At 42.6% G+C, this 26,456-nt stretch overlaps 1 protein-coding gene across 3 annotated transcripts in view; it reads left to right on the forward strand.

Annotated features, from left to right (window-relative positions):
• LOC143767153 (uncharacterized) overlaps positions 1–26,456 on the forward strand; it is a 132,810-nt gene that overhangs the window by 28,848 nt on the left and 77,506 nt on the right. For all 3 annotated transcript variants that reach the window (XM_077255201.1, XM_077255200.1, XM_077255202.1), the window contains one exon: positions 5,353–5,476. In XM_077255201.1, the coding sequence (XP_077111316.1) occupies positions 5,353–5,476 (124 nt within the window). The remainder of the gene's footprint in view (positions 1–5,352; positions 5,477–26,456) is intronic.

Genomic DNA, 26,456 nt, shown 5'->3' on the forward strand with positions numbered 1-26,456 from the left:
GCGCTATCCATGAGGGTGCTAAGAGCAAGCGCATTGATATTGTCTTTGACGTCTACAAGGAGACATCCATCAAAGATACAGAAAGAGTCAACAGATATGAAGGCACAGGGATCCATTTCAAGAACATTCAACATGGGCACAACATCCAGCAGTGGAAAAAGCTTCTAAGTAGTTCCTCCAACAAGGCAAGTCTCATAAAGTTTCTGGTAGAAGAATGGAAGGCGAAACACCACAGGGAGAAGCTTGAGGAGAAGGAGCTGTATGTCACATGTGAGCAGCTCTGCTTTAAGATCACCAAAGAACAGTGGGAAGAGGCTGCTGACCTTAAGTCAAATCAAGAAGAAGCAGACACACGCCTCCTTCTCCATGCTCTTCATGCAGCAGAATCTGGTTACAAGTCGGTCATCATCACTTCGGAGGATACTGATGTCATGGTCCTGTGTCTGGGCATGTGCCACAAAATCCCATCCCACCTGTTCCAGAAATGCGGTACACAGAACCGGACAAGATTCCTGGATATCACCACTCTGAGCCGAACATTGGGAGGCAGCGTATGTGATTCATTGATTGGTATGCATGCATTTACAGGCTGTGACACCGTCAGTGCATTCGCTGGCCGTGGGAAGATGACGACACTCAAGCAGTTGAAGATGAACAAGACATACCAGGATGCCTTTCAGGAAGTTGGTCGTTCATGGGAAGTGTCTACCGAACTTTTTGAGAAGTTACAGGAAATCACCTGCCACATGTACCTGCCAACTACCCAAACAACTGAGGTAAACAGGCTCCGTTATCAGCTGTTCTGTGCCAGACGTGGAGTGGTAGAGTCAAGTCAACTCCCTCCTTGCCAGGACTGCCTTTTCATGCATGCACTGCGTGCAAACTACCAGGCTGCGATCTGGAGGAGAAGTCTGCAGAGCCAGCCATGGGTTGCAAACCCAACAGACTGCGGTTGGATGATAGATAACGACGGAAAGCTTGTTGTCAAGTGGATGCAAGGGGCACCAGCACCAGAAGCTATTATACAGCTACTGTCCTGCAAGTGTGTGCGGTCATGTGAACTTCCTCAGTGTACTTGCCTCAGCAATGGCCTGAAGTGCACAGACATGTGCAGATTACAGACATGCCAGAACAAGGGTACTGAAGACGAGCCAGTAGAACAACAGTCAGATTCAGAGTCCGATGTTGAAGATATTATGGAGTAACATATATATATATATATATATATATATATATATATATATATATATATATATATATATATATATATATATATATATATATATATATATATATATATATATATATATATATATATATATATATATGCACATGACATGTTCAGTGTGTATTTACATAACTTGGATTAAATTTTGTTACAAATACTACATCTAGTCACTCCGGGTGGTACCGATATCGTCATATTTGGTTCTTGGCTCATGCTAAAATTCCTGTGGAACACCTAAAGGGTTAACAGTTTTTAAAAATGAGTTTTGAACAGCTTGAGGGGTGTAGTTTGCAAAATGGGGTAATTTATGGGTGGTTTCTGTTATGTAAGCCCCTTAAAGTGACTTCAGAAGTGACTTGGTCCTTTGAAAAGTGGGTTTTGCTGTAAATGTGAAAAATTGCGCATAAAACTATAAGCCCTATTACGTCGTAAAACAATAAGGTTTCATTTTCAAAATGATGCCAATATGAAGTAAACATGTGGGGAGTGTAAATTAATAACTATTATGGGGGGTATCAGTATTTTTGTAAAAAGCAGAGAATTTCAAAGTTAAAAAATTGCCGATTTTTCCAAAATTTCCGAATATTTAGCATTTTTTTATATAGAAAGGTAAAATATATTGACTCCCATTTAGCACTGACGTGAAGTACAATATGTCACGAGAAAACAATCTCAGAATGGCTTGGATAGGTGAAAGCGTTCCAAAGTTATTAGCCCATGAAGTGGCACAGGTCAGATTGGCTTAGGCACTTGGGTACAAATAGGCCTAGGGCTGAAGGGGTTAATAAGCTACGTATATGTAAGGGCTATCATATCAAAAAATAAACTACAGACATGCATCTACCTAAAAATACCAAAGAGAATTAGTCACTCCGCTTGGTACCGATATCGTCAAATTTGGTTCTTGGCTCATGGACTAATACTTTTAAAGAAGCTGCAAAGCCTAGCTTTGTTCATTCTTTAGCGACCACTGCTGGGCACCTCAGAACCTATTCATGCACATGTGGCTTTACAAGGGATTATATCACATACATTTCAATAAATATAGGGAAGAGACAATGTGTCCATTTTCACTAGTGCCTTTAGATTTATATCTTAAAGTGGATATATCACCATATTTGAAAATACAAGCTGCATACATTATTAACCCCACAAGTCTCAAGACAGATAAGGCTGTCAGGACCCATCAGGGTGTGTAGAATGGGCTCCAGAGCCAAGTCCACTCCACACAGGGCAGATGCTGGCAGTGTTAAACAGCTGGCATCTGCCTCTAACAGCATTGATTGGAATTCAGCGATCGGAACTAGCTCTGAAAGTTGCTGTTAACCCTTTAAATCTCCCTTTCAATCACTTACAGTAGCAATTAAGATGGGCAGTTCTTCCTGGGCATCCTTCCAGTCGCTTATACCACCCATATTCCTCCAAAAGGCTGCCGGGAGGTTGTCACAGGAAGTAGGGGTAAATGTCACCCACAAATTATTTTAGCAAAATCTGTGCTCCAAAACCCAAATAATGTCCTTCCTTAAACAACATTTTTGTGAAAAAAAAGAAAAGTTTACATATGACCACCTAATATTATCAAAGTCTGTGTAGTACCTATGGGTTCAAAATGCTCACTATACCCCTGGATAAAATCATTGAGGGGTGCAGTTACCAAATGGGCTTACTTATGGGGGGTTTCCACTGTTTAGGCACATGAGGGGCTCTCCAAACGGGACATGACGCTCGCAGACGATTGCATTGAAGTTTGTGTTCCAAATCGTCTTTCCTTCCTTTCTAAGCTCTACCATGCACCCAAACAATTATATTCCCCCACATAAAGGGTATTGGCCTTCTCAGGAGAAATTGCACAACCATTTTCTTCTGTTACCTTTGTGAAAATAGACACTTTGAGGCTAAAAGTACAATTTTGAGGGAGAATATGATCTTTATATTTTCACGGCTCTACATTATACTTCTGTGAAGCACATTGTGGTTCAGGGTACTCACCACACATCTAGATACATTACTTCAGGGGTTTAAGTTCCAAAATGGGGTCACTTGTGTGGGATTTCCACTGTTTAGGCACATCAGGGGCTCTGCAAACGTGACATGTCCACTCTCGATTCCAGACATTTTTGCATTCAAAAAGTCAAATGGAGCTCCTTTCCTTGCGAGCTCTGCCATGCGCCCAAACAGTAGTTTTCCCTCACATATTGGGTATCTGCACACTCAAGAGAAATTGCACAACAAATATTCAGGTCCATTTTCTTCAGTTACTGTTGTGAAAATAAAAAAATTGGGGCTAAAAATTGTTGTGAAAAAAGTAAAATGTTATTTTTTTTCTTCCACATTGCTTTAGTTGCTGTTGAAGCACATGAAGGGTTAAATTGAATATGGTTTTGAGGGGTGCAGATTTTAGAATGGTGTCACTTTTGTGGGAAAAAATAGAAATTGCTGATCAAGTGTTAACCTTCTAACTAAGGGCAAGAGACCCTGATTCCAGCAGTGTGTGTGATTTTACTGGAAGCAGCAGTTGTGACACAATCCTTGTTAAGGTACCTTCACACTAAGCGACTTTACAACGATAACGATAGCGATCCGTGACGTTGCAGCGTCCTGGCTAGCGATATCGTTGTGTTTGACACGCAGCAGCGATCAGGATCCCGCTGTGAGATCGCTGGTCGTTGCTGAAAGTCCAGAACTTTATTTCGTTGCTGGATCTCCCGCTGACATCGCTGGATCGGTGTGTGTGACATGGATCCAGCGATGTCTTCACTGGTAACCAGGGTAAACATCGGGTTACTAAGCGCAGGGCCGCGCTTAGTAACCCGATGTTTACCCTGGTTACCATTGTAAATGTAAAAAAAACCCACATACTCACATTCTGGTGCCCGGCGTCCGCTTCCCTGCACTCCTCCTGCATCCTGTGTAAGTGCCGGCCGTAAAGCAGAGCGGTGACGTCACCGCTGTGCTCTGTGGGAGATGCCGGAGATGTTCGGCGCTGACACAGGATGCAGGAGGAGTGCAGGGAAGCGGACGCCGGGCACCGGAATGTGAGTGTTTTTTTTTTACTTTTACAATGGTAACCAGGGTAAACATCAGGTTACTAAGCGCAGCCCTGCGCTTAGTAACCCGATGTTTACCCTGGTTACCAGGGGACTTCGGCATCGTTGGTCGCTGGAGAGCCATCTGTGTGACAGCTCTCCAGCGACCACACAACGACTAAACAGCGACGCTGCAGCGATCGGCATCGTTGTCTGTATCGCTGCAGCGTCGCTTAGTGTGAAGGTACCTTTACTCTGCTACAGATCTAGAGGTGCTCAGAATGCTGAGTCCTGTATAACTCCTCCTACACCACTGATTGGCAGCTTTCTCCCAATACACAGTGTACCAATCAGTGGTGAGGGTGGGGTTGGACTAGGAGGCACAAAGTCATTTTGTTCTGTAATGCTAATCTCCTGCTTATAAAACAGTGATTTCATTGACCCTACAGCAAACAGCCCTGTAAGTGATATATCACTGGAATCAGGCTCTCTATCCCCACATCATGCTGCTCTCGGATTACATAATGGGAACAAGCTGACAGATTCCCTTTAAAAACTTTGCACACAACTGCTATTTAGTTTTTACGTTTTTTTTTTGTTTTTTTTTTTTACATAAGGGTCTTACCAGAGTAAGCATTTCAGTTGCAGAGTTTGTTATGCAATCCTTGTCAGATGCAAAATTGTGTGAAAGTGGTAATTAGTGACAACTACTGAGAAAACATATAGGGTCTTTCTGGTTCTACAATAGCTTTGCGTTGTACAGTATGATTATTTTTTTATCACTTTAATGGGAGTTCAGCTCCAGCAGCCTAGGGTGGCCACTACATACAATGCCTAGTTGTGCTTATCCGGCTCTGTATGCTGTGTACAACCAGCCACTGTGGACACTACAAACAGCAGATCCTCAGCACACCGTACATATTATCCCCATTGATCTGGTATTGAAGACCTATATGAAGCACCTGGAATCAATTTATAAGACCGGGACATAATGGAGACATTGAATAAACCTTTAGAATTTTTTGTAAATACACCAATAACTGCAAGGTCTCTGCTAAATCTGCACTGTGACACAATGAATTTTTATCTGTGTGTCAGGTTCCAGTAAGGTGTGAGGACATCACCGTCTATTTCTCCATGGAAGAGTGGCACTACATAGAAGGACACAAGGATCTGTACAAGGAAATTATTATGGAAAATCGGAAGACTCACATGTTATCTGGTAGGAGGAGATTTCCTGTGCCTTTGTAAAGTTTCGAAGATCTAATGTAACTTTTATAATACAAAGCCAAAAACTATATGGCTAAGGAGATGTGTGTATATATATATATATATATATATATATATATATATATATATATATATATATATATATATATATATATATATATATATACACTGTGTTCCAAATTATTATGCAAATTGGATTTACCGTATTTTCCGGCATATAAGACGACTGGGCGTATAAGACGACCCCCCAACTTTTCCAGTTAAAATATAAAATCTTCTTAAAAGTCGGGGGTCTTCTTATACGCCGTATGTCATCTTATAGGGCCGGTGAATATGTGCCTTTTGGCGTGGGGAGTGGTCCCGATGACTAAGACAGGGGGCGTCTCACAGTAAAGTGTGAGTGGAGTATATCCCCCTATTACCTCAATGTGGCAGCGTGGGGGTCTCTGTGCTGGGAGCGGCAGCTCCTCTTCGTGCCGTGGGTGCTCTGTGTCGTGGGTGCTCTGTGCCGTGGGTGCTTTGTGCCGTGGGTGCTGTGGGGAGGCGGCGGCGCATCTTCTTGCAGTGTCGGGGCTTCTCCGGCATCTCCTCCAGGCCCGGAGGCAGTCCGGCAGCCCCATTGCTGTGATGCGGTGGCCTCCGGGAAAATGGCCGCTGGGGGCGGCGCATCCTCAGATTCAGATCTCGTCTCCCGAGACCTCGGGAGACGAGATCTGAATCTGAGCAGCGGCCATTTTCCCGGAGGCCACCGCATCAAAGCAATGGGGCTGGTGGTGCCTCCGGGCCTGGAGGAGATGCCGGAGAAGCCCCGACGCTGCAAGAAGATGCGTCGCCGCCGCTGCCCCACAGCACCCACGGCACGAAAATGCGCCGCCGCCCCACAGCACAGAGCACCCACGGCACGAAGAGGAGCTGCCGCTCCCAGCACAGAGACCCCCAAGCTGCCGCAATGAGGTAATAGGGGGATATACTTCACTCACACTTTACTGTGAGACGCACCCTGTCTTAGTCATCGGGACCACTCCCCCCCCCCCCCCCCCCACCATATGCACATTTTATCTGTACCCGGCGTATAAGACGACCCCCGACTTTTAAGAAGATTTTGAGGGGTTAAAAAGTCGTCTTATACGCCGGAAAATACGGTAAGTGTCATAAAGATTTAATTGTTTTGTTTTTCAAATAAACTTATGGATGGTATTGTGTCTCAGGGCTCAATGAATCACTGAAATCAATCTTAAACACATGTGATAATTAGTTTTCCAGGTGATTCTAATTAAAGGAAAACTACTTAAAAATGATGTTCCACATTATTAAGCAGGTCACAGGTTTCAAGCAATATGAGAAATAAAAAGGATCTCTCTGCTGCTGAAAAGCGTTAAATAGTGCAATGCCTTGGACAAGGTATGAAAAAATTAGATATTTCATGAAAACTTAAGAGTGATCATCATACTCTGATGAGATTTGTGACGGAAACAGAGCACAGACAGAGTTCATGCAAATAAAGGCATAATGAGGAAGGTTTCTGCGAGACAAATTCATTTGATTAAGAGAGCAGCTGCCAAAATACCATTACAAAGCAGCAAACAGTTATTTGAAGCTGCTGGTGCGTCTGGAGTCCCTCAAACCTCAAGGTGTAGGATCTTTCAAAGGCTTGCTGTGTTGCATAAACCTACTATTCGGCCACTCCTAAACAGTGTTCACAAGCAGAAACGGTTGCAGTGGGCCCAGACATACATGAAGACTAATTTTCAAACAGTCTTGTTTACTGATGAGTGTCGAGCAACCCTGGACGGTCCAGATGGATGGTGTAGTGGATGGTTGGTGGATGGCCACCATGTCCCAACAAGGCTGCGACGTCAGCAAGGAGGTGGAGGAGTCATGTTTTGGGCTGGAATCATGGGGAACCAGCTGGTAGGGCCCTTTAAGGTTCCTGAAGGTGTGAAAATGACCTCTGCAAAGTAAATAGAGTTTCTGACTGACAACTTTCTTCCATGGTCTAAAAAGCAGAAACGTGCCTTCAGGAGAAAAATCATCTTCATGCATGACAATGAATACCTCTGAGTAATTGGCTGCTATGGGCATAAAAGGAGATAAACTCATGGTGTGGCCACCATCTTCCCCTGACCTCAACCCTATAGAGAACCTTTGGAGTATCATCAAGCAAAAGATCTATGAGGGTGGGAGGCAGTTCACATCAAAACAGCAGCTCTGGGAGGCTATTCTGACTTCATGCAAAGAAATACAAGCAGAAACTCTCCAAAAACTCACAAGTTCAATGGATGCAAGAATTGCGAAGGTGATATCAAAGAAGGGGTCCTATGTTAACATGTAACTTGGCCTGTTAGGATGTTTTGGAGTTAAATAGCTTTTTTGTTCAGTGAATGTGACCTCCTAATGCTGCAAATTCCACAAATGAGCATTTTCAGTTCTTTAAAACATATCAAATGTTTAGAAATTCTGCTGTGCATAATAATTTGGAACAGTGCATTTTGAGTTTTTATTCATTTTGGAGATTATACTGTTATCATTGGGAGGTTTCTTCAATAAAATTTGATGTATACTCTAACGGGTGATGACTTTTATTAGACTGACTGTCATTTGCACCGACCATTTAGGAAAATCCGAGAAAAATGTCATTTGCATAATAATTTGGAACATAGTGTATACAGTTGAAACCAGAAGTTTACATACACTATATAATAAGACACATATGAATGGTTTTCTCAATATCTGACATGAAACCAGAAGAAGCCTGACCCTTTTAGGTCAATTAGGATTCCCATAATTATTAGTACAGGTCCTTCTCAAAAAATTAGCATATAGTGTTAAATTTCATTATTTACCATAATGTAATGATTACAATTAAACTTTCATATACTATAGATTCATTATCCACCAACTGAAATTTGTCAGGTCTTTTATTGTTTTAATACTGATGATTTTGGCATACAACTCCTGATAACCCAAAAAACCTGTCTCAATAAATTAGCATATTTCACCCGACCAATCAAATAAAAGTGTTTTTTAATACCAAACAAAAAAACCATCAAATAATAATGTTCAGTTATGCACTCAATACTTGGTCGGGAATCCTTTGGCAGAAATGACTGCTTCAATGCGGCGTGGCATGGAGGCAATCAGCCTGTGACACTGCTGAGATGTTATGGAGGCCCAGGATGCTTCAATAGCGGCCTTAAGCTCATCCAGAGTGTTGGGTCTTGCGTCTCTCAACTTTCTCTTCACAATATCCCACAGATTCTCTATGGGGTTCAGGTCAGGAGAGTTGGCAGGCCAATTGAGCACAGTAATACCATGGTCAGTAAACCATTTACCAGTGGTTTTGGCACTGTGAGCAGGTGCCAGGTCGTGCTGAAAAATGAAATCTTCATCTCCATAAAGCATTTCAGCCGATGGAAGCATGAAGTGCTCCAAAATCTCCTGATAGCTAGCTGCATTGACCCTGCCCTTGATGAAACACAGTGGACCAACACCAGCAGCTGACATGGCACCCCACACCATCACTGACTGTGGGTACTTGACACTGGACTTCAGGCATTTTGGCATTTCCTTCTCCCCAGTCTTCCTCCAGACTCGGGCACCTTGATTTCCGAATGACATGCAAAATTTTCTTTCATCAGAAAAAAGTACTTGGGACCACTTAGCAACAGTCCAGTGCTGCTTCTCTGTAGCCCAGGTCAGGCGCTTCTGCCGCTGTTTATGGTTCAAAAGTGGCTTTACCTGGGGAATGCGGCACCTGTAGCCCATTTCCTGCACACGCCTGTGCACAGTGGCTCTGGATGTTTCCACACCTGACTCAGTCCACTGCTTCCTCAGGTTCCGGTCACCTCTTCTCGTTGTACAGCGTTTTCTGCCACATTGTTTCCTTCCAACAGACTTACCATTGAGGTGCCTTGATACAGCACTCTGGGAACAGCCTATTTGTTGAGAAATTTCTTTCTGGGTCTTACCCTCTTGCTTGAGTGTGTCAATGATGGCCTTCTTGACATCTGTCAGGTCGCTAGTCTTACCCATGATGGGGGTTTTGAGTAATGAACCAGGCCGGGAGTTTTTAAAAGCCTCAGGTATCTTTTGCATGTGTTTAGAGTTAATTAGTTGATTCAGAAGATTAGGGTAATAGGTCGTTTAGAGAACCTTTTCTTGATATGCTAATTTATTGAGACAGGTTTTTTGGGTTATCAGGAGTTGTATGCCAAAATCATCAGTATTAAAACAATAAAAGACCTGACAAATTTCAGTTGGTGGATAATGAATCTATAGTATATGAAAGTTTAATTGTAATCATTACATTATGGTAAATAATGAAATTTAACACTATATGCTAATTTTTTGAGAAGGACCTGTATTTGCCAAATGCCAGAATAATCAGAGAGAGAGAATGTTTTAAGACATTTTTATTACTTACTGCAAAGTCAAAAATTTACATACACCAAGATTACTATGCCTTTAATCCCTTCATGACCCCATCTTTTTTCGGGTATGCATCTTCGTTTTTCGCTCCCTTCCTTCCCAGAGCCATAACTTTTTTATTTTTCCGTCAATATGGCCATGTGAGGGCTTACTTTATGCGGGACAAGTTTTACTTTTGAACGACATCGTTGGTTTTAGCATGTCGTGTATTAGAAAACTGGAAAAAAATTTCAAGTGCGGTGAAATTGCACAAAAAAGTGCAATCCCAATTTTTTGTTTGGCTTTTTTGCTAGGTTCACTAAATGCTAAAACTGACCTGCTATTATGATTCTCCAGGTCATTACGAGTTTATAGACACCAAACATGTCTAGATTATTTTTTATCTAAGTGGTAAAAAAAACTTCCAAACTTTGCTAAAAAAAATAAATAAAAAATTGCGCAATTTTCCAATACCCGTAGCGTCTCCATTTTTCGTGGTCTGGGGTTGGGTGAGGGCTTATTTTTTGCGTGCCGAGCTGACGTTTTTAATTATACCATTTTGGTGCAGATACGTTCTTTTGATCGCCTATTATTGCATTTCAATGCAATGTCGTGGCGACCAAGAAAACGTAAATCTAGCATTTCAAATTTTTTTCTCACTACGCCATTTAGCGATCAGGTTATTTTTTTTTTTTTATTGGTAGATCGGGCGATTCTGAATGCGGCGATACCAAATATGTGTAGGTTTGATTTTTTTTTTTACTGTTTTATTTTGAATGGGGCGAAAGGGGGGTGATTTTAAACTTTTATATATTTTTTCATTTTTTCTATATTTTTTAAAACATTTTTTTTTTTACTTTTGCCATGCTTCAATAGCCTCCATGGGAGGCTAGAAACTGGAATAGCCTGATCGGCTCTGCTACATAGAAGCGATGCTCAGATCGCTCCTATGTAGTAGAATTGCAGCATTGCTATGAGCGCCGACCACAGGGTGGCGCTCACAGCAATCCGGCATCAACAACCATAGAGGTCTTCAATAGACGTGACGGCGTGATCATAGCGGCGGGTGGATCGCTATTCCACCCGTCGCTATTGTGGGCGCATGTCATCTGTACAAAACAGCTGACATGTCCCGGCTTTGATGTGGGCTCACCGCCGGGTTCTGACCTCGGACGTACTATCCCGTCCGTGGTCAGAAAGGAGTTAAACAATTCTGGACTGAACATAATGATGATGTCATATGTTTGGAAGCTTCTGATTTTTGCAACGTCTGAGTTAATTAGAGACACATTTGTGGATGTATTTTAATGCACACCTGAAACACATTGTTTCTTTGTAGCATCATGTGAAAGTCTCAAGAAATCAGGAAGAGAATTGTGGACTTGCACAAGTCTGGCTCACCCCAAGGACATCGAAAGTGATTGCAGCATTCCAGGAGCCGGCAGAGGGCTGACAGCCCCTCTGCCTTTATATCGGAGACCCCGCTGTGTGAGACGGGGTCCCGATCGTTGCCATGGTGACGGCCGGGTCACCAGAGCTAGGAAAGTTGATGATCATGCGCAGTGCATGATCAGCAACTTTCCATGTCAGTGCAGCACTGACATTTTCTACAGCATGAGGATCCTGCTGTATCCCCATGCTGTAGAAGCAATCAGCCTGCAAAAAATGATAGTCCAATAGTGGGACAAAGTAACAAAAAATATTTTTAAATAATTGTAAAATTTCTTTTTAAAAAAAAATAAAAATTAAAAAATACAAAAATACGTCCACAACGACCCGACCTATAAAACTGTCTCACTAGTTATCCCCTTTAGTTAACACCATAACAAAAATAAAACAAGGAAAAAAACAATGCTTTATCATTATACCGCTGAACAAAAAGTGGAATAAAACGCAATCAAAAAGACGGATATAAATAAACCTGGTACCTCTGAAAACGTCACCTTGTCCCGCAAAAAAAAGCCACCATACAGCTCCATCAGTCGAAAAATAAAAAGGTTATAGCTCTCAGAATAAAGTGATACAAAAATAATTATTTTTTCTATAAAATAGTTTTTGTGTAAAAGCGCCAAAACATAAAAAAAATCTATAAATATGGTATCGCTGTAATCGTACTGAGCCGAAAGAATAAAACTGCTTTATCAATTTTACTACACTCGGATCGGCATAAACCCCCCTCAAAAGAAATTCATGAATTGCTGGATTTTGTTCATTATGACTCCCAAAAATCGGAATAGAAAGCAATAAAAAAATATCATGTGCTCGAAAATGGTACAAATAAAAACATAAACTCATCCCACAAAAGACAAGCCATACCATGACTCAGTCGGAAGAAATGTGGAAAAATTATAGCTCTCAAAATTTGGTGATGCAAAAACTATTTTTTGCAATAAAAAGCGTCTTTTGGTTTGTGACAGCAGCCAAACATAAAAACCTGATATAAATCTGGTATCGCTGTAATCGCACCGACCTGAAGAATAAAGTCGCATAATCACTTATACTGCATGATGAACGGTGTAAAAAATAAATAAAACCAATTCTTCACCTGCTGTTGATTTTTTCATTCTGCCTCCTAAAGATCGCAGTAAGGCTTGGCGCACATTTATCTTGCGCTGAGCGCTTGCACCGAGGTTTACGTGTAAATCTCTGAAATACGTAATTCAGACGGAACCTCTGGTGGAAGATTCCTTATATTGAGCCAGATAGAGGCACTGTGGACGCCACAGGACCTGTGATCTGGCGGTGTCCGTCTTTTTAGGATTGCTTAAAAGTGCTGTCGGCCACAGTTTTGTAACTTCTGAAAATAAGGAATCTGCGGAACAGAGGCCAGAAGGAGTAACTCTGCTGCCTCATTATAGTGAATGGATCCCTCGGGGGTGTCATCTGAATCACGTCACTGAGAGATTTACACGGAAACCCTAAAGTAACTACTCAGCTTATAGCGCCGGATAAATGTGATCAAAAACGTTATGTTAAATGTTCCGAATAAAAGCTTCAACTCAATCCACAAAAAAGCAAGTTTTTACTCAGGCCTGTCATCTGTTAACAAAAATATAGGGAGCTTCCATGTTACTGGTAGCACAAAGGCTCTGGAAAAGCAAAATGGTTCCTTGCCAACCAAAAGAAATTCAGCAAATTCTCCTCTCTCAAATACAAATTCCCCCCTCCCTTCTGAGCCTCAGTGTACCTAAAACACATATTGTTTCCAAGTTTGGCATTTCTGAAACGATGAGTGCCCGTCTAACTTACGATTGCATTTCTCAGTTTGTTGTTAAAAAAATTCCTAGTAGCCCTTAGAAAAATTTAAATTCACACATGTGGTGTCAATATGATCACTTCACCCCTAGATGAATTTATTGGGGAGTCTAATTTGTAAAATGAGTTCACATATGGTGGTGTTTTTTGTTGTTCTGGCACCTCAGGGGCTCTGCCAATGTGACATGGCACCCTCAAACCTTTCCAGCAAAATCTGAACTCCAATATGGTGCCTCTTCCCTCCTGAGCTTTGCACTGTGAAGTAGTATTCCCCCACATATGGGTTATCGGTGTACTCAGGAGAAATTGCACAACACATTGTATGGTGCAATTTCTCCTATTACGCTTGTGAAAATGTAACATTTGGGGCTAAAATAACTTTTTTGTGGGGAAGATGTTATTTTTGTATTTTCACGGCTCAACATTATAAACTTCTGTGAAGCACCTGGGGGTTCAGGGTGTTCACCACACATCTAAATGCATTCCTTGATATGGGTCTAGTTTCCAAAACGTGGTCACTTGGGGGGCAGGTTTCCACTGTTTGGAGGAGCTCTCCAAATGGGACATTGCTCACTAATGATTCCAGCCAATTTAGTTGTCAAAAAGTCATGCGATGCTCCTTCCCTTCTGAGCCCTGCTGTGCACCCAAACAGTAGTTTTCCCCCACATATGGGGTAAGGCATGCTCAGGAGGAATTGCACAACAAATTTTGGTGCCATTTTCCCTGTTACTTTTATGAAAATAAACTAAATTGGGTCTAAATTTAAATGTTTTTCCTTCCACATTGCAAAAATTCCTGTGAAACACCTGAAGGGTTGATAAACTTCTTGAATGTGGTCTTGAGCACCTTGATGGGTATAGTTTTTAGAATGGTGTCACCTTTGGGCATTTTCTGTCACTTGTGGGAGGTTTCTACATTTTAGGTGCATCAGGGGCTCTCCAAATGGGACATGACATCTGCTAGTGATTCCAGGAAATTTTGCATTCAAAAAGTCAAATGGCACTCCTTCCATTCTGAGCTCTGCCATGCGCCGAAACAGTGGTTTTCTCCCTCATATGAAGTATCAGCGTACTCAGGAGAAATTGCACAACAAATTGTATGGTGCAATATTTTGTGCTGAAAACATATTTGTGGGGAATTTTTTTATTTATTTATAATTTTTACAGCTCAATGTTATAAATTTCTATGGAGCACCAGAGGGTTCAGTGTACTCACCAGACATCTAGATTAGTTCCCTGAGGGCTCTAATTTCCAAAATGGTGTCACTTGTGGGGGATTTTCACTGATTAGGCACATCAGAAGCTCTCTAAATGCGACATGGCGTCCTCCAATTGTTCCAGGAAATTTTGCATTCAAAAAGTCAAATGGCGCTCCTTCCCCTTCCGATCTCTGCCATGCACCCAAACAGTGGTATTCTCCCTCATATGGGGTATCGGCATGCTCTGGAGAAATTACACAACAAATTTCGGGGGCCATTTTTTCATATTACCCTTGTCAAAATAAAAAAAAATTGGATCTGAAGTAATTTTTTGTGAAAAAGAGTTAATTGTTCATTTTTTTTTCCACATTCCAAAAATTCGTGTGAAGCTCATGAAGGGTTAATAAACTTCTTGAATGTGATTTTGAGCACCTTGAGGGGAGCAGTTTTTAGAATGGTGTCACTTTTTGGTATCTTTTATCTTATAGACCCCTCAAAGTGACTTCAAATGTGATGTGGTCCATAAAAAATGGTGTAAAAATGAGAAATCACTGTTCCACTTTTATCCCTTATAACTTCCTAACAAAAAAAATTGTTCCAAAATTGTGCTGATGTAAAGTTGGAAAATTGTGACATTTTCAAAATTTTTGCCAAATTTCTTTTTTTTTTGTTTTGTTTTTTTTTACAAATAAACATGACGCATATCAAAGAAATTTTACCACTAACATGAAGTACAATATGTCACTAAAAAACAGTTTCAGAATCACCAGGATTTGTTGAAAGGTTCTAGAGCTATAACCACATAAAGTGATAGTGGTCAGAATTGTAAAAATCGGTCTGGTCATTAAGGTGCAAACCACTTTTGGGGGTAAAGGGGTTAAAATGGATTTTTTTATTTTCTACTATCTAAATAACATCAAGTACAGTTATTATCAGGACAGTAAGCATGTGATTATGCTGCAGTGCAGATGCCACGGCCAGCACCTGCATGCAGGTTTTTTTTTCACTATGTACAGATATTAAGTATATAAACTAGGGGGCAGGTCAGTGAGGGATCAGTGATCTATCAGCAGTCTGCATTATGAATCCCTAATCAGAGCACTACATGAAGCCCCCTCACAGGCCGCCCCGGAGCACAAGCATATCATTAACTCAAAACTGACAATACAGATTAAACAATAACCACAAGACGGATTTCATCACAGGTATCATTGTAATCCGTATAACGGCGCTGATCTTACACTGTCTGTAGGTTACTGTGCACAGTCCTGCTGACAGGTTCCCTTTAACGGGAGCAATTTTTAAGGGGTCTGTTATGTCTTATAATATTGAAGACCTATCCTCAACTAAACAATAGAGTTGTGCGGTTCCTAATCCATTCACTCTTTACATCCAATGGAAGCTGAAAACTACTGATCGGTGGTAGTACCAAGTGTTGCACACCCACATCAATATATCGCAAGACAATCCCTTTGTCCCCTTCCTATCACAGCCATCTTTCAAGAGCCATCATTTTTTAAAATTCTTGACGATATATGAAAACTATAAAGACTAGGGGGTCGATTCATCAAATTCATCCACATTAGCTTAAAAGCTTTGAAATGTTGCAATTTTCTTGCACAGTGCAGAGTTGTGCAAACATTTTGCGACTTTAGTTTTTTTCACGCCATTTTGGATCACAACACCAAACTGGGTTGAGCTTTGAGAAGTGGGAGGGGCGGGGCCACATTCCCTGTCAAATTCATCAAATTTGCTGGTGTCCAGTTGCAGTTTCGAGTGGCACTATTTAATTTCTTTAAAATTTCCATAAAATGGAAAAAAAACACAATTTCAACATTTTTCACTATGAGAGAAATGGCATAATATTTGAATACTTCATACTTTTACAGTTGTAACCTTCATCTCTTCCAGAATACATTGCCTTAATCCTGTATTGTGCTGCATTTTCATTTTACTGATGAATTATGAAGCCCCTGCCTGTGTCAATGCTTCATGGGAGTTGTAAAATGGCAAACATGGGGGACCTCTATTAGGGCCCGGCTACCATGGCAGCCCATTAATGCAAAACACACACTGTTTAACTACATACTTGCTATTGAAGATGGTTAAAAAGCTGCAAGATTGGAGCTAGCTTAGACTGGCTGTATAATACAAGGCCGGTCATACAAGAAAAATGGCTATTGGCCAAATGCTACTGCAGCCCACAGCTATCTCTCTGGACTCCCCCTGTCCCTTCCTGTACACATGTATGGATGCTAGGACATGCACTGGCTGCTCTAGTTGCTCCATGTGTTCTTAAGAACAAATCTAAAGTGGCATGTAAAAGTTTGGGCACCCTTGGACAAATTTACTATTGTGAACAGTTAAGCAAGTTATTAGAGGGCTATATACCGTATATTAATTATTAATCTCCGGCTTGACTATTAATAATCAATATTCGGGTAATACCTCACCTGTTACTACGATTCCTTTACACTATGCTCTACAAACGGTGACTGAGACAAAACCGTGTATCAGTAAAAGGTATTTATGACTCCCACGTGGATCAGGTGTACATCTACAGTGAGCAGGAGCTGCATGTAGACAGGGAGAAGGCTGCAGAGTGCGGGACTGTGGAGGGGGAAACAGTGGAGGGGCATACAGGGACACGTAGGGAAAGGAAGAGGGGCTTTACCGGCGGGAAGCAGGAAGAGAGACAGAGCGCTGCCGCTGGATGTGGCCACTGCCCCCTGCATGTGTGCATACAGGGTGCGAGTGTCGGCATACAAAATGGCATATAGCATGCGCGTCCCTGCACGCACTCATGTGCGACCTGGCGGCTGGGTACTTTGAAGTGCCAGGCTCCCACACCGATATGATTTTATCAGCGCTGGCGCCTGGACCCCTTCAGGCAGTGGCTGCAGCCAGAACAAAGGATCTCTTTGATCCTTTTGTCCTAGCACTGTGGCCGTCTCCTGACATGGTAATTAACCATGTTGGCATATAGCCACATACAACAGATGGACATCTGTCCATCTTCTATTGACATGCCCAGACTTTTCTGTGCTGGGCATATCTACGTGGCATATGGAGGGGACATTGCTACATGTGGGGGACAATATTTTGGACTCTACATGCCTGGTTCCCACCGTGAAGCATAGAGGAGGAGGTGTGATGGTGTGGGGGTGCTTTACTGGTGACACTGTTGGGGATTTATTCAAAATTGAAGGCATACTGAACCAGCATGGCTACCACAGCATCTTACAGCGGCATGCTATTCCATCCGGTTTGCGTTTAGTTGGACCATCATTTATTTTTCAACAGGACAATGACCCCAAACACACCTCCAGGCTGTGTTGGGGCTATTTGACCAAGAAGGAGAGTGATGGGGTGCTACGCCAGATGACCTGGCCTCCACAGTCACCAGACCTGAACCCAATCGAGATGGTTTGGGGTGAGCTGGACCGCAGAGTGAAGGCAAAAGGGCCACCAAGTGCTAAGCATCACTGGGAACTCCTTCAAGATTGTTGGAAGAAACAATTGTTTGTTTGTTTGATTGTTGGCATTCCCAGTGACTGCCTCTTGAAGCTCATCAAGAGAATGCCAAGAGGGTGCAAAGCAGTCATCAAAGTGAAAAGTGGCTGCTTTGAAGAACCTAGAGTATATGACATAGTTTCAGTTTTTTCACACTTTTTGTTTAAAGTATATAATTCCACACGTGTCAATTCTTAGTTTTGATGCCCTCATTGTGAATGTACACTTTTCATAGTCATGAAAATAGAAAAATCTTTAAATGAGAAGGTGTGTCCAAACTTTTAGTCTGTACACCACATCACCACACATAATTCTGCCCCCCACCCCATTACCACACACAATCTCACCCCCACCACATTACCACACACAATCTGCACCACATCACCACACAATCCCGCCCCCCACAAATCCCGCCCCCCACCACATCACCACAAATAATCCCGCCCCCCACCACATCACCACACATAATCCCACCCCTTCAACACATCACCATACATAATCCCGCCCCCCAACACATCACTACACAATCCCGCCCCCCCAACACATCACCACACATAATCCCGCCCCCCCACCACATCACCACACATAATCCTGCCCCCCCACCACATTGCTACAGATAATCCCGCCCCCCCACCACATTACCACACATAATCCCGCCCCCCCACCACATCACCACGCATAATCCCGCCACCCCACTACATTACTACACATAATCCCGTCCCCAACACATTACCACAGATAATCCCGCCCCCCACCACATTACCACACATCCCGCCCCCCCACCACATTACCACACATAATCCTGCCCCCCCGCCACATTACTACAGATAATCCCGCCCCCCACCACATTACCACACATAATCCCGCCCCCCACCACATTACCACACATAATCCCGCCCCCACCACATTACCAAACAATCCCGCCCCCCCTCCACATCACCACAAATAATCCCGCCCCCCACAACATCACCACAAACAATCCCGCCCCCCACCACATCACCACACATAATCCTGCTCCCCACCACATTACCACATAATCCCGCCCCCCCTCCACATCACCACACATAATCCCGCCCCCCCTACATCACCACAAATAATCCCGCCCCACCACATCACCACACATAATCCCGCCCCGCCACCACATCACCACACATAATCCTGCCCCCCACCCCATTACCACACATAAACCCGCCACACCACCACATTACTACACATAATCCTGCCCCCACCACATTACCACACATAATCCCGCCCCCCCACCCCATCACCACACGTAATCCCGCCCCCCACCCCATCACCACACGTAATCCCGCCCCCCCACCCCATCACCACACGTAATCCCGCCCCCCCACCCCATCACCACACGTAATCCCGTCCCCCCACCCCATCACCACACGTAATCCCGCCCCCCCACCCCATCACCACACGTAATCCCGCCCCCCCACCCCATCACCACACGTAATCCCGCCCCCCCACCCCATCACCACACGTAAAACCGCCCCCCCCACCCCATCACCACACGTAATCCCGCCCCCCCACCCCATCACCACACGTAATCCCGCCCCCCCACCCCATCACCACACGTAATCCCGCGCCCCCACCCCATCACCACACGTAATCCCGCCCCCCCACCCCATCACCACACGTAATCCCGCCCCCCCACCCCATCACCACACGTAATCCCGCCCCCCCACCCCATCACCACACGTAATCCCGCCCCCCCACCCCATTACCACACGTAATTCCGCCCCCCCACCACATCACCACACATAATACTGCCGCCCCACCACATTACCACACATAATCCCGCCCCCCACCACATTACCACACATAATCCCGCCCCCACCACATTACCACTCATAATCCCACCCCCCACCCCATTACCACACATAATCCCGCCCCCATTACACACATAATCCCACCCCCCACCCCATTACCACACATAATCCCGCCCCCATTACACACATAATCCCACCCCCCACCCCATTACCACACACAATCCCGCCCCACACCACATCACCACACATAATCCCCCCCAACACATCACCACACATAATCCCCCCCCCAACACATCACCACACTATTGTTATTAACTTCATTTTAAGTTAATTTACCACCTGTGTAAGCGCTATTGAATGTTGTCATTATTTACTTTAGTTTAATCACCAGCAGCGTTAATTAGATAGCAATGAGCGTGCCGAGCGTTAGCTGGCTGGAAACATCTAGTATATATATATTAGTACAGACCAAAAGTTTGGACACACCTTCTCATTTAAAGACTTTTCTGTATTTTCCTGACTATGAAAATTGTACATTCATGACTGACATGCAAATACATATATAAATGTACAACCTGGGGCACTTCCCTTTTACACAGGTTGAAGATTAGATTATCTCTAAAAGGTCTAGAGGTACAAATTGAAAAAAAGAAGGAAAGATGTGCACTCTAGCTATGGAGGTGCTGACTGAACGTGAAAATATTCCACTGACCGTAATCCAGAGGATAAACAGTTGCACTCAGAGTCTCATATAATTTGCAAAAAAAGGATTTATTTCAATCCAGATAAAGAAAATTGCTTCACTGCAGTAGAGAAATGCAAACTATTCCATAAGGTAACGTTTCTACCATGTCCCTGGTCTTTTTCAAACCTTATAATAGAGGTTCAAGGAAGCACCAAACAAGCCCACAATGGGATTTCAGTATTTATCAACTTTACACTACTCTACCCTTCCTTGAATCTCTATTATAAGGTTTGGTAAAGATTTTAGGAAAAAATATATTTTCATCATTTACATTTTAAAAGCTACAAAAACAAATGAGCCGATGCAAACATTTGGGCACCCTGAATGGTAAGTGCCTAGCAGTACCCTGTTTTGAAAGTAACAAAGCTTGTAAAAAAAATTTCGTTTGAGGGATTTTCATTCATTATTCCTTGGAAAATTCTTCCAGTTCTGTGAGATTCCTGTGTCGTCTTGCATGCGCTGCTATTTTGAGGTCTAATCACAAATTTTCAATGATGTTCAGATAAGGGGACTGTGAGGGCCATTGTAAAACCTTCAACTGGCACCTTTTTAGGTACTCTATTGTGGATTTTGACATGTGTTTAGGATCATCCATTTGTAGAATCTATCCTCTTTTCAACTGCTGCTTTTTTTTTTTTACAGATGATGTTATGTTTGCATCAAGAATCTGTTGAAATTTCATTGAATCCCTTCTTCCTGAAATTTCATTGAATCCCTTCTTACTTCTACCCGTGGAATGTTCCTCATGCCATTGGATGCAACACAAACCGAAAGCATGATTCATCCACCGCATGCTTAATTGTTGTCTAGATGTTCTTGTTTCTGAAGTTCTTATTTTTTTTTCTCCATACATAGCTTTGATTCATTGTGGCCAAAGAGTTCTATTTAACCTCATTGGTCCACAGAACTTTCTTCAAAATGCATCAGGCTTGTTTAGATGTGCTTTTGCATACTTTTGACTCTGAATTTTATGGTGTGGACGCAAGAGTGTTTTTCTTCTGATGACTCTTCCATGAAGGCCATATTTGTGCAGGTGTCTCTGAACAGTAGAACAATGTACCACAACTCCAAAGTCTGATAAATCTTTCTGAAGGTCTTTAGAAGTCAAGCCTTCACCATTTTCATTTTCAGAGTGCTAGGCAGCTGATTAGAAAAACCCAGTCAGATCGGGGGATGTGGATGGACCGTATCCCATTTTGGGTACGGTACATCGATGACATTTTCCTGATCTGGCAGGGGAATCAGATTCAATTATCAGAATTCATGGAGGTAATTAATCATAATGATAAAAACATCCACATTACCTATCATTATGATATTACTAGTATTGATTTCCTTGATGTCAAGGTATGGAGGGATTTGGAGGATATCCTACAAACCACTATTTTTAGAAAAGAAACCTCATCTAATATGTTGCTGCATGCCTCCTCTGCCCACCCTAAGCCTCTGATCAACTCTATACCGGTCGGACAATTCCTGCGTCTTCGCAGGATTTGTTCTGACGAGAGTGATTTTAAATGTAAAGCCCATGAGTTGAGCGTGAGATTCCGTGAAAGGGGTTATAGTGGACGCTCCATAAAGAGAGCATATAATAGAGCTTTACACTCAACTAGGCAATCTTTGCTTTATAAGAACAAAACCCCTAAGAGTAACCAAAAGATCAGGTTCATCACGAATTATCACGCTCAATTTTCACGGATGCGGTGTTGTCTCCAAAAGGCATGGCCGATCTTGCAAACTGATCCGGTTCTAAACCAATTACTGCCCGCTGTCCCTAGTATCACGGTGAGACATTCACGCAATCTAAGAGACCACCTGGTGCACAGCCATTATCAGGGTGAAATTAAATCTACGTTTCTTGATGGGGGTCGTCCTGTGTGTGGCTGTGTTCCTTGTGGTCGGTGCGTCGCCTGCCCGAATGTGGAGCGCACCCGCACCTTCTTTAATTCTGCTGGCACTAGGACATATGAGATCAGGAGGCGCATTACATGCACCTCACGGTATGTGGTGTATTTTGCTACGTGCCCCTGTAATCTCATTTATGTCGGCATGACTACTCGTCAATTGAAGGTGCGGGTGCGTGAGCATGTGCTGGGGATACAGGAGGCGGCCAGCCATGATGACGTGACCACACTCAGGACGATACCACGCCATTTCAAACTCCACCATGATTGTGACAGCTCCCTGTTTAGGGCTAGGGGTATTGATACTATCATTCCTGGAATTCGTGGTGGTAATCTGAGCCAGAAATTGGCTCGTTGCGAGACGAGATGGATTTGGGCTTTGGACACTGTCCAGCCCAAGGGGCTAAATGAGACTATTAGTTTTGTTTCTTTCTTATGAGGTAGTCCTCTCTCTCCGGGCCTGAATCTATGTTGTATATTCTTTCCTCTGTGTTGTGCATAGTTAGGCGGTTCGTTGTTTTTAACCTTTTATACATCTTTTTATTCAGCAATCATCCGCTTCTCGGCTTCTCAGTTTTGTATTGCTGATAATATCTGGATACTTTGGTTTATGCTGGAAGGATGTGACATCACGTCGATTGAACATATGGGACCACAATAACACCTGGATCTACTTCTTACCATCTTCTATATCCATACTGTGTTGTCTTTTTTGTATATGTTAACATGATTATCTGCAACATACTATGTTACTTGTTGTATGTGTTATATGACCACAATAACATCTGGATTTACTTTTTACCATCTTGTATATCCATACTGTGTTGTTCTTCTTTTTTCTGTATATGCTAACATGATTATTTGCAATATACTACTTTACTTGGAATATGTGCTATGTAAGCGAACAGTTATGCTACTTCACAGTATTGATAATTATTTGTTGGTGACTTTTTCTTTTTCTTTTTCTTACACAATTCCTGTGCTGCCGATGTCATGTCTCTGCCCCCACTGCCTGCCACCTTGACGCGTGCGCACTGCGGCGCCTGGTCCGCCGTCCGGCTTCCGGCTTCCGGCGTCTTGCATGTTGTCGACTGGGTTGGTCTCCTCCCCCTCGGCTCATTGACGCCGGCGCCGCTCGGCGTCCCTGGTTGCCTCGGTGACATACGCGTCACCCGAGGTGGGCGGGCATTGGTGGCTATCGGTAGGCCTATTGGCCTCTTCCCCGTTCACGTGGGACGCCGGCATTGCCTTGCGTTCTGGTTTGCTATGATGATAGTCGCGTCACGATAGGTGGGCGGTTACAATTTGAATAGAGCTGATGACGGGATACTACTATGGCGGCGATACTCGGACATGTGCTAATGGCGGCACAGGTGAATGTGAATGGTCACGATGATTCCAATGTTCGTCTTTACTACTTCACCTTTCCAGGATATCTTTGATTATTATGACGATATTCAGCTGATACTCTGAGCGGTGATTGGCGGGCGTTTGCTATTTTAAGGTTTCTATTTTCCCTTACCCATCACCCCTTGAAAAAGGCTCATACGCCGAAACGTGCGTTGGGGTGGGTGCACGCGGTGGACCGTGGTGATTTATTGTGCCTTGCAGGTAAATATATGTTTTCCATGTATAGTAGCTATTGACTATGGTGTACTTTGTCTACAGGAAATGTAATTCTTATATTTTCTACTTTCCTGCTATGGCACTTGTTAGGAGTCCTCTTTTGGAACCTAGTTACTGATCAGTTATACTTTTGCATGGTCCACATGCCTGCACCCCTGGCCGTTTCTTGTTGCACATTGTGACCTGAGTGTTTTCAATCTCCCCCCCCCTGGCTTTTCCTGAATACCTTGTTGTATGTATATTTAATAAAATATTACTTTTCATTATATAGTTTGGGTGTTTGATCGTTTGTTTTCTATGGTAATGTATTTTCGGTTAGCGATTATCCCATAGTATATCCGATATGGCCCATCATTAATTTTGTTTCAATTTTTCTCATTTTGTCATCATTGTTATATGGGCATGCTTCTCATGAAGTTGTGTTTTTTATGCTTAATTGTTGTCTAGATGTTCTTGTTTCTGAAGTTCTTATTTTTTTTTTCTCCATACATAGCTTTGATTCATTGTGGCCAAAGAGTTCTATTTAACCTCATTGGTCCACAGAACTTTCTTCAAAATGCATCAGGCTTGTTTAGATGTGCTTTTGCATACTTTTGACTCTGAATTTTATGGTGTGGACGCAAGAGTGTTTTTCTTCTGATGACTCTTCCATGAAGGCCATATTTGTGCAGGTGTCTCTGAACAGTAGAACAATGTACCACAACTCCAAAGTCTGATAAATCTTTCTGAAGGTCTTTAGAAGTCAAGCCTTCACGATTTTCATTTTCAGAGTGCTAGGCAGCTGATTAGAAAAACCCATGGTTGCTGTTTTTTAGCACAAGGTTAGAGGAGGCTGCATTTTTATAAAACAGTGAAATTTACACCACCTAGCCTTTCCTATTCATGGTAGTGAACATGTTATAACCCTAACAAGCTAATTAGGGAATTAAGGTCTGAAACCTTCATTGAATCATAGAACCATAGAATGTTAGCATTGGAAGGGACCTCAAGGGTCATTGTGTCCAACCCTCTGCTCAATGCAGGATTCACTAAAACAGCTCAGACAGATGTCTGTCCAGCCTCTATTTGAAGACTTCCATTGAAGGAGAAGTCGCCACCTCTTGTGGCAGCCTATTCCACTCATTGATCACCCTCACTGTCAATTAGTTTTTTCTAATAGCTAATCTGTATCTTTTCGCTTTCAGTTTCATTCTATTGCTTCTCGTGTTTCCATGTGCAAATGAGAATAAGGATGATCCCTCTACACTGTGACATCCCTGCAGATATTTGTAGGCAGCTATTAAGTCTTCTCTTAGCCTTCTTTTTTAGCAATCTGAACATTTCCAGATCCTTTAACCTTGTTCCTTGTAGGATATAGTTTGCGGTCCGCTCACCATCCTGGTAGCTCTTCTCTGAACTTGCTCCAGTTTTTCAATTATTCCCATAGTCCTGATTAATTACAGCTAAGGTCACTTCGACAATAGTAAATGCATATTCTGATATGGAATACCATATGAGAAAGAAGTGATAAAAAATTTGAAATATTTAAAACATTTTAATTTTATTTAATAAATAATTCACATAAAGACAAGAAATTATAATGGGGAGGGGTAAAATACCACCGGACTACAAACGGGAGGTAGCAAGGCACAAAAACTCCAAAAGTTAATAAGTACAATCAACCCTCATCAATGCTGTGTAACAATGGGGGTTGTGTAAGTAAAAAACACTGGTGGCACAGCCATATATATGTATGCACATATAGGAGATAATTATTGACATATCCTGAATGATAGTTACTAAAAGTAAAGGCAAATGTGGGACAAAAAATCCAGAGAATACAACCAAAGTTGTTAATAAACTGGTAAGTGAATTCACTATATGCACCCAAGAATACCAGAAAGAAAGGAACAGCTTAACAATATAGGGTTAATTACCTGTAGTGCAGATATAAGTCAGGGAAGGCCGTGCCTGATGTGGGGTGCCAATACTGGTCTTCCGTGCCCGACGAGCTCAGTTTCGCACTAGATTCTTCAGTTGGGGCGTAGACGGTGTTTTTTACTTACACAACCCCATTGTTACACAGCATTGATGAGGGTTGATTGTACTTATTAACTTTTGGAGTTTTTGTGCCTTGCTACCTCCCGTTGTGGTCCGGTGATATTTTACCACTCCCCCCCATTATAATTTCTTGTCTTTATGTGAATTTACTTATTTATGAAATAAAATAAAAAAAATTTAAATATTCTTCTTTCTCATATGGTATTCCATATCAGAATATGCATTTCCAGTTTTTCAATGTCTTTTTTAAAAATGTCATGTCCAGAACCTGACACAGTATTCCAGATGAGGCCTAAACAATAAGGAGTGGAGGGGGATAATTACTTCATGTTATCGAGACATTATGCTTGTCTTAATACATCCTAGAACTGTGTTTGTCTTTTTTGCTGCTGCATCACACTGTTGACTTATGTGCAGTCTGTGATCTATTAGTATACCCAAGTCTTTTTCACATGTACTGTTGCTTAGTTCTATTTCTCCAATTCTGTGGATGTAATTTTCATTG

The sequence above is a fragment of the Ranitomeya variabilis genome, chromosome 4 (assembly GCF_051348905.1).
Source record: "Ranitomeya variabilis isolate aRanVar5 chromosome 4, aRanVar5.hap1, whole genome shotgun sequence".
Classification (NCBI taxonomy): domain Eukaryota; kingdom Metazoa; phylum Chordata; class Amphibia; order Anura; family Dendrobatidae; genus Ranitomeya; species Ranitomeya variabilis.